Source organism: Carassius gibelio, chromosome B4 (genome assembly GCF_023724105.1).
Source record: "Carassius gibelio isolate Cgi1373 ecotype wild population from Czech Republic chromosome B4, carGib1.2-hapl.c, whole genome shotgun sequence".
In the NCBI taxonomy this organism is placed as follows: Eukaryota; Metazoa; Chordata; class Actinopteri; order Cypriniformes; family Cyprinidae; genus Carassius; species Carassius gibelio.
This window is the reverse complement of record NC_068399.1, coordinates 6,339,959-6,350,220: the sequence shown is the minus strand read 5'-3', so window position 1 is coordinate 6,350,220 and position 10,262 is coordinate 6,339,959. Positions and strand designations below refer to the sequence as shown.

The window sequence follows — 10,262 nt, the reverse complement described above, 5'->3', positions numbered from 1 at the left end:
TCTGAGGGGGCCTGAACTTCCTGTACATATTAATGCTCAAAATATTTCTAGACATCAGGACACACATTGAGAATATAACAAGGTCCGCTTCAGAAAAGCTTCTATTGTTAATTACTTGTTGACACTGGAACTATTTCAAAGTAAATAAAGTTATGGCTGAGAAAATGGACACAAGAGAGAGACAAAAGAAAACAGATGATATCTATGAAAATGTGGATGCAATAAGAGGCAAAATCACAATGGAGATAGAAGACTTGAATATAAAGAGAATCCATCCGTCTGAACACACAGGTAACAGAATTTAATAATAAATACTTTTGCCTTTATGATGAAAAATAATAGCATAGGCACTAGTGTTGTCAAAAGACCCGGGACTTCGGTACCAAGTCGGTACTAAAAAAAAGAAATGTGATGGTACCAGGTTTCTTTAAGTACCGTTAGTACCGATCGAGGTCCCGTTCAAACCCGGTTCAGCGCTATGATTTCCGCGAAGCAGGACGGAATCTCAAAAAACCAGTCATGAAAATGAAACTTACATTTTAATATGTATAGTGATGGAATTTGTCAAAGTTAGCATACATTAATCAAATCAAATCTCCATATAGACCAGTATCTGTAAATGTTAAGCCGCAAAAGTTGTTTGAAATATGAATCCGTGTTCTGCGCGTTAATGAATGGCAGAGACGTGCGGGTTTGTTTACTACATAGACTGAAGCGCATGACGCTTGCATTAATTTCAGCATGTGAGCTTCAGAGTTCTCTCTCCATCAAGAGATCTGAACTTTTCATTTCATCTCAATGGACGCACAGCGAACCTGTATTTGATGCTCTGTAAACTCTTTGTGAAGGCGCACGACTCACCGTTGCTTTACTGATAGCGCTGTTTCTCACACATGCAAAGAGAGAGAGAGAGATTTTTTTTATTTTTTTGAAACTTTATTTACAATTTTAACAGTATGTTTTCACAATAAGCTGACCATATAATCCATTCAACAAATTACACAGAAGGATACTAAAACCTAATGAAATTACAAAGAAAAAACAAATCACCTTCACAAACTGCACACAAAGCACCATGACTGTACCATATCAATTCAAAGGTTGAAAGAGCTCTCATAGTTTTATAAAACTGAAAATCAATCAAAACTCTAGATTTTATCAAAGTTAAAAAAACATACATTCACATCATCGCTAAACTTTTGTTCCACTCTATTTTTCCTGCTGATATAAATAGCCAAAATGACCCTAAAATGAAATTCAGCAGGTGACAGGTGAAACGTTTTTTTCTGAAAGTACTTAAAACCCAAAATGAACGTCTCAATACAAAAGGTTTCATCAAACATACAAAACAATTCTTTTAATCCCTTACAAAAATTAACCATGGTTTTACTACAAATAAAACCAAAAAACCATGGTTACTGTAGTTAAACCATGGTAATCACAAATTAACCATGGTTTTGCTATATTAACCATAGTTTAACCATGGTATTTGTAGTAAATCTGTGGTTTTACAAATGGCAGTCAATACGCCAAAAAACCATGGGTTACTACAGTTTTACTATAATAAAACCATGGTTATTTTTCGTAAGGGATCTCACAAAGGTTCTAATCAAAAAAACAATGCATGAAAGCATGAAAAACAGTCTCCCTTTGAAGACAGAAAGGGCAAGCAGAATCAACTTCTGGATTCAGCATCGAAATAAAAGAATTGACAGCAATGGCACCATGGAGAATTCTCCAATGTATATCACCAAACCTTTTAGACAATGGTGGCTTATATAATGATCTCCTTTCAGGTTTTACCTCATTTCTCAATTTAAAAACAGAACGCCATGGTGTATCAGTTCTTTTTTCTTATTAAAAACCAAAACACAGGCTCTATACAGTTTTTTCCCTTCATTTGACAAAAAAATCTAAAAGCAAAGATTCACCTGATTCCAGCAAAAAACCCATACCTTCTTCAAGATTGGGTTTAATAATCAAACATGGAAATGGATCCTCAACATCAGGAGTACAAACCCCTGTAAAAAAGTATCTTAACAAATGTTCTTCATCGACTGTAAAACATGATTTGAGTTTGACAAAAAAACGAGTTAATAAACGAACAGATCTGATTCCTAAATGATTGGATACAACATACACATTTTAAAAATGAGGCCCAGTTAAAGTCAACAAATGTCCCAATGTAAAAACCTTGGATTTCTGAAATATGGTGCTGAACCCCAGCAAACGGCAGTGAGTAGCAATGTCCAACCGGGCCCCAAGTATCAGTGGTTCCTGCAAGAGCCAGTGGAGAGAAAAATAGTTCTCAGTCTTTTGAACACGAAAAAAACTCCACACCTTAAAAAGATTTAGATAGAAAGCAGGCAGTTCCGATAAATCCAATTTGGTTGGATCCATTAAAAAGAGGGATTTATCCAGTCCAAAATCCCCATTAGTGTGCAAAATGGTGCAGCACGCCAGCTGAAATCTGTAGAACCATCAAGTAGTCTTTTTTAAAACTGTAACTGAAAAGCAGCCATTCTACTTTGGAAGTGAATCAAACCATGCCCGCCTTCATCTTTGGGGAGGTATAAAACACTTTGTGGGACCCAGTGCAGTTTGTCCCAAAAAAAGTTGACAAGAGCAGCTTGAACTTCCGCTAAAAACTGTGGTGAAGGGTCTACACAGGCCAATCTATGCCAAAGTGAAGATGCCACTAAGTTATTAACAATGAGAGTTCGCCCCCTATAGGACATATTCGGTAAAAACCATTTCCACTTATCCAAGCGACCCTTAACTTTTTCCATCAGCCCCTCCCAATTTTTTGTAACACACAGTCATCCCCTAAATACACTCCTAAATATTTTATACCCCCAACACAAACCATCAGGAAGGCAAGGTTTACCATCAGTCCATTGTCCCAACAATAAAGCATCACTTTTTTTCCAATTAACTCTTGCAGAAGACAACAGACTAAATTCTTCAATTAAATTCAGTAAAATCTGCACATTACTTTGTCTTTTGATCATCACCACAATATCATCGGCATAGGATGACAAACAAATCTTATTATTACAAACTGGTAAAAACAAACCACTTAATTGACCTCTTATCTGTTGAAGCAATGGCTCAATAGCCAAGGAATACAACATCCCAGACAAGGAGCAACCTTGTCTGATACCCCTGAGAACCTGAAAAGGAGCATATAAGCCACCATTTATTTTCAGCATACTCTCAACATCAAAATAGAGTACCCTCATCATGTCTAATCATCATGTCATATCTTTTGCTAAAACCAAAAGCTTTTAGAGCATTCCACAAATATGAGTGCTCTACTCGGTCAAACGCCTTCTCCTGATCCAAAGATATCAAGCCACAGTTCAAATTTAACAATTTAGAGATGTAAAAAATCCCGAATTAAAGAAATATTATCGAATATAGATCTACCAGGGACACAGTATGTCTGATCCGGATGGATAACCTGACCCAACACTCCAGCCAATCTGTTACCCAATGCCTTAGAAAGTATTTTATAGTCGCTACAGAGAAGCGAGACAGGGCGCCAGCTCTTAATATCTGTAAGGTCCCCTTTTTTTGGAAGAAGAGTGATCACCGCTCTTCGGCAACTCAACGCAACCCGCCCTTTGACAAGCTGTCCTTCAGTACCTCCAGCAGATCTACACCCAACTCCAACCAAACAGCCTTATAAAAGTCAATCGGGAGGCCATCCACTCCTGGTGCCCTCCCAGACTCCATGCTTTGCAGGGCCTTATAGAGCTCTTCCAGGGTCAGCACTCCTTCAAGATCATTATTCCCCTCCTCTGACACCTTTGGTAGGCTGTCAAGGAAAATGTTCTCCACACAAAACTCTGACTTGAGCTCACTCCTATACAGATTTTGATAAAACTGTACTGCCCTTCCCCGAATATCAGCAGGATCCAACAATAAAACTCCATCTTCGGAGCGCAATCCATGATTAAACCGTTTTTGCCCATTCTTTTTTTCCAGATTGATAAAAGTATTGGGATGGTGCATCCATCTGGTCTACGCTTTGAAAGTGTGAACGGACCAGAGCCCCCTGTACTTTATGCCCCAGTAGATCAGCTAACTGAGCTTTCTTCTTTGAGCAGGCTTCTAAATAATGAATCTCACCTGTAGATTGAGCCAAATTTTGAAATTCAATTATCTCTCTTTCCAAAAACTCTAAAGAACGAGTCAACTCCTTAGTAACGTTATGAGTATACTGTTGAGTAAATTGTCTTATTTTTTACCTTACCAATATCCCACCACTGTTGCAATGATTGAAAAGAAGACTTCTTTGTTCTGTGAGTTTCCCAGAAATACTTAAATGATTCCTTAAAAAAATTATCATTTAACAAATTAGTATTAAAATGCCAGTATGCGCTTTTTGGTTTTATTGAGCTTAAAATAAGCTTACAGTGCACCATACTGTGATCTGTAAAACTTACTGGTGTTTCGATAGACTTCTTTGTTTGTAAAACAACTCTCTGCCATTAGGCTTCTTGCTTTTTCAGCAAACTGTTTGGTATCAGGAAAATATTCCTGCACGTGCACACCTCTTTTATTTTTTGTTGATCTAAGGAATAACTTAATATCATCAAGTCCGTAATCCCGACCAATGAACTCCCCCTGAGAAAGCGTCATACTAGAGTCAGAAGACCCACCATCACTGTATCCTGATCCACATCGTCTTGCACTTCACTCGTTTTACTTATTTTGGCATCAAATATTTTTTTAATCATCTTGCTTTTATGAGGCCTTTTTTTAAAAATGCTCTTCCTCCACACAATCCGTCACACATGCTTCTTGCACTCACTCACTTACGAACGGTGGAACATTTGACAACGTGAAGAGGAAGAACAGAGACAAAATCAGCACCAATGACTATTCCATGTTCGACTACTTCATTGACTTCATTGACTATCTACACTATTAAGAAACACCACAATGGCACTATTCATTCTGGAGGCGGATAGCACGCTCTCGTGCCCCACAACCTCACCAATGGCAGACAACATTCCTCCACACTCACTGCAGCGGCTACTTTGACCGCATTACGCCGTGTGAGTGAACTCAAAACCTGCACGCGTGGGGCCGACATGCTTCCCCGGTAAAGTGGAAAGCACGCGGCCCAACAAAGAACAAAAAATACTAAATAGAAAAGACCAGAAAAAATAGCAAGGGGAAAAATAGAAACACAGATTCACTCACAAGCCCTACAGTCACGCTCATACACTCCGTCAAAACTCGCACCCAGACACACCGGAAGTGAGATCGAGATCAAGAGACAGAGAGAGTTTTACCATGCTGAATCGACACGTTATATGTAAACTATTCTTTGTTGTCTTCTCCTGGCAAAATAATGGAGTTAGTGGGTGGAGCTAATGGGCAAATGGCAATTTCATTGGCTGGCGCTGAATAGTACTGTCCCTGTTTTGATTTCAGCAAATCAGTTTGACCGAATGCAGACAACGTGATTAATATTCATGAACCCATCAGCTCATCAATTCATAGTGCATTGTATATACATTAGTATGACAGTAGAATTAGTAGTAGTATTATCTTTTAATAATAATTAATATGATCTATTACTATTTTTTTACAGAAACCCTCAATGACCAAAAATATATTCACCACCAGTCTTAAGTTCAGTTAAAATGACAAATATGCAGGCCTAAAAGTTCATTTTTACATAAAGGCATTGTGCTAGAAATATTACTATTATTTAGTAAAATGTATGTGATACTGCTACTACTGTTGAAATTTTGTATAAAACTTTATTTTTTTAAAGAAATAAATCACAATATTTCTTCCATGTTTTAATTTTAATAGCAAATCCCCTTTATTTACCAAAAATAAAATGTTTAAATTTCATAAATTAAAAGACAAATTAAATTATATAACTTGTAGAATAACTTTAAACACAATTGTAAATAAGTATAAAGAATGGCATTGGTTTTATTTTTAGTGCTAAAAAGTTTTTTTTTAATTAGCATATTTTTGTGTTTTGCTTTGGTACTGAAATTGGTACAGAGAACCGTGGATTTTCACTGGTATCGGTACCGAATACTGAAATTTTGTGTGACAACACTAATAGGCACAAACCTTCAAAGAGAGAGATCAAGTTTTTATCTGTGCTATATTTAATAATAGTGAAGGGACTGACATCATGTCTGTGTTGTTCAGGAAGTGGTTCTGTGAGGATCAGAAGCTCCAGAGCAGCTGTAGTGTGTTTGGTTCTGCTGTGTGTTCTTCTGCTGGCTGCAGTCACAGTCCTGTGTTTCTTTTTCACTCAAGAACGACAACAGCTCATATCCAAGAATGAAAACCTGACCAATGAGAGAGAGCAGCTGATGCTCAAGAACACAAACCTGACCAATGAGAGAGAGCAGCTAATCCTCAAGAACACAAACCTGACCAATGAGAGAGAGCAGCTAATCCTCAAGAACACACACCTGACCAATGAGAGAGAGCAGCTGATGCTCAAGAACACAAACCTGACCAATGAGAGAGAGCAGCTGATGCTCAAGAACACAAACCTGACCAATGAGAGAGAGCAGCTAATCCTCAAGAACACAAACCTGACCAATGAGAGAGAGCAGCTAATCCTCAAGAACACAAACCTGACCAATGAGAGAGAGCAGCTAATCCTCAAGAACACAAACCTGACCAATGAGAGAGAGCAGCTAATACTCAAGAACACAAACCTGACCAATGAGAGAGAGCAGCTAATACTCAAGAACACAAACCTGACCAATGAGAGAGAGCAGCTAATCCTCAAGAACACAAACCTGACCAATGAGAGAGAGCAGCTAATACTCAAGAACACACACCTGACCAATGAGAGAGAGCAGCTAATACTCAAGAACACAAACCTGACCAATGAGAGAGAGCAGCTGATACTCAAGAACACACACCTGACCAATGAGAGAGAGCAGCTGATTCTCAAGACTGAAAACCTGACCAATGAGAGAGAGCAGCTAATATCCAAGACTGAAAACCTGACCAATGAGAGAGAGCAGCTGATTCTCAAGACTGAAAACCTGACCAATGAGAGAGAGCAGCTGATGCTCAAGAACACAAACCTGACCAATGAGAGAGAGCAGCTAATATCCAAGACTGAAAACCTGACCAATGAGAGAGAGCAGCTGATTCTCAAGACTGAAAACCTGACCAATGAGAGAGAGCAGCTAATATCCAAGACTGAAAACCTGACCAATGAGAGAGAGCAGCTGATTCTCAAGACTGAAAACCTGACCAATGAGAGAGAGCAGCTGATGCTCAAGAACACAAACCTGACCAATGAGAGAGAGCAGCTGATGCTCAAGAACACAAACCTGACCAATGAGAGAGAGCAGCTAAAATGGGATAAAAATTACCTTGAGAAATGTCTCGTTAAAGTGGGTGAGTTTCTTTTGCCTTTTTTGTAGTTGCTACATGTTGAAGAAACATCTGGGGCTAAATTCACGAAAATCTTCTTAAGAAATAAATTAAGAAATAAATTAAGATAAATCCCATGAAGTTCGTAAGAATGTTTAAAGTATGTTTTCTTTAAAAGAAAATAACAGTGGTTTTCTCAATTAATACATGAGGCTAAGACTAAGACTTAAGACTTAACAAGACTATTGTCTTTTTGTGCTTCCCGTAGATTACCCTAATAATCACAATAAGCATGCACACAATTTTCATTGCGACTTTAACTGGCGTTCAGTTTCATGTTTTTTTTAATGCGGTCTGTTTTTGAACAGTTACTTTTTAAAATAGCCTGTCTCAAGGTGCAGCGATATGTTTAATTCATTTTTTTGTGCCGTGTCTTTGCGCTCTCATCTGAGCGAATGCTTCCGGTACGTGAGTCCACGCTTCTACAGCAAATGTGTCCTGCGCATTCATATGCGCTGAATACTGCCAAAGATTACGTATTTATAAGCTAAAATTAACGGTGTTCAATTAAAGCTCCCTATCTGACTCGTTTTAGAGTTGCTAATGAGTTTTGAAGTCAGCAAAAAGCATCATCACACACAGGCGAATCATGAGCGATCATGTTTATGATCATGTCATCGCTGTCCCTTCAGAAAACTTGTGCACATCCCTAGTCCTCCCATGTACTGTATTATGTAGCTGTTGTAATGCTTAAATATAACAATTAATTTGAAATAACCCAATAAATTAATTTGAATTATTATTATTGTTTGGGATTTAAGACAAGTCTGGGGTTGTCCTAAAATTAAGAAGTTTCTTTTCAATAATTTGAATTCTTCTTAGGTTTTGTCTCAAGAACAATCTTAAGAAAAAAGAGAAAAATATTCTTAAGATGAATTTTTGGGAATGTTTCGTGAATCCAGCCCCTGGTTAGTAATCCTAGGTATTTGTACATCAAGAGTAATTCTAGGGGGCAGTAATTAGTATTTAGGGGCAGTTGTGGCCTAATGGTTAGAGACTTGGACTAGTTATCCAAAGGTCGCCGGTTCGAGTCCCTGTGCTGGCAGGAGTTGTAGGTGGGGGGAGTGAATGTACAGCGCTCTCTTCCACCTTTCAATACCCATGGCTGAAATGCCCTCGAGCAAGGCACTGAACCCCCAGTTGCTCCCTGGGCGCTGGATATATAGCTGCCCACTGCTCTGGGTGTGTGTTCACTTTTCACTGCTGTGTGTGTGCACTTGGATGGGTTACATGCAGAGCATTTCTTTTGAAGAGGACGGTGGGTGAAGTTAGTGAAAACAAGACAGGCTATTTGCATTTAGTGTACATAGACACTTCATAACTTACTCAGTTTAGAGTAGACTGCAATTAAAAAATAGTTGTTTTACACAGATGGCTGGATTTACTATCAATGCCATTTTTACTACATGTCCACTGAGATGAGGAGCTGGAATGAGAGCAGAAGATACTGTACAGAGAGAGGAGCAGATCTGATCATCATAAACAACAGAGAGGAACAAGTGAGTGAGAGATACTCTGTGTGTTGTTTAGCTGGATAAGTGACAAAATAGATCTACTGTCAGTTTATAATAGAAATGTGTTATTGCTCAACTTCCCAAGGAATTTGTTAAGAACATTTCTGGTTATGATGCTTTCTGGATTGGTCTGACTGACATTGAGGTGGAAGGCAGCTGGAAATGGGTTGATAACAGCACACTGACCTCTGGGTAAGAAATCACTGAACTGATTATTATAAAATAAATGTTTCTCACAGAAAGCATCACTGAACATCTACTGTAATGCTTCTCTGTTGATGCAGGTTCTGGTGGCATTGGTCTCCTAGCTACTCTTACTATTCAAACTGTGCTCTAAGCTATAGCTCTGGGTGGTTTGATTATTCATGTTATGAAACTTTTAAATGGATCTGTGAGACAAGTACTTCACAGATTGTGTCCTAGGAACATAATAAAAAATGTTCTCATAACATTACCCACATGCAACATTATAAAAATTGATTAAATGTACTCATCTAAAACATTTAAATAAATAATTGTGGAGGCACTTTACGAACATGCCTGATTAACCTGTCAGACTTTTGTTTAATTTTTTTTTTCTTTATTGTTTGGGGAACTCTTTGTGAGCAATTTCTCAAAAAATTTTTGCATATCAAACATATTTGTTTTGAAGAACTTATTTTTTTATTTAAATCATTTTCTACTTAAAAAAAAGGAAAAAAAACAACAACTTTATTTTAACAATATATTCTACAGTTCTACAATACTACAGATATAAAGGTATAGCACCTGTTTTCCACAAAAGTAAATAAATAAATAAAAGCAACAACAACAGCTACAAAAAAAACCCTTAGCAAAATAAGTAATCTGATTGGATAAGAATAATGTTCACCCTTTATAAAGTACCCTATGGTGTAACGGTACCAATCACCTCAGAAGCCAGTCATAACAAGAAACACTGTAACCACCTAAACCTAGTAGTGCATGTCGCCACACACATAAACACACATTTGATCAACTGTGTGTTCTGCACAAGGTACTAAATATACTATAAACCTCTGCTGCAAACCTTTCAAAAAAGTGTCTTCAAACCTCAGTTATGCTTATTTTGCTATATTCGGCCTATTATTATTATTACTATTTTTATTTTTATTATTATTTCCTATACTCTGATCTTAAAAAATTAGATATAATACTTGTTGTTATAACTTTAAATATTTGTTTTTTTTTTTATTTAATTCAACAATCAAATAAATATTTCAGAAAAAAACTGGCCTATTTTACCTATATGATACGATATTGATATTTATCATGATATAAATTTAC

General features: G+C 37.4%; 1 protein-coding gene across 1 annotated transcript; it reads left to right on the top strand.

The window, feature by feature from the left end:
* Window positions 1-9,982, top strand: LOC127956329 (C-type lectin domain family 4 member F-like). The gene is made up of 6 exons (XM_052554167.1): window positions 1-291; window positions 6,190-7,092; window positions 7,282-7,407; window positions 8,815-8,942; window positions 9,043-9,149; window positions 9,242-9,982. Exons 1-6 carry the CDS (start codon window positions 153-155, stop codon window positions 9,378-9,380), a joined length of 1,542 nt encoding a protein of 513 aa, XP_052410127.1. The 5' UTR covers window positions 1-152; the 3' UTR covers window positions 9,381-9,982.
* The last annotated feature ends 280 nt before the right edge of the window (window positions 9,983-10,262 follow it).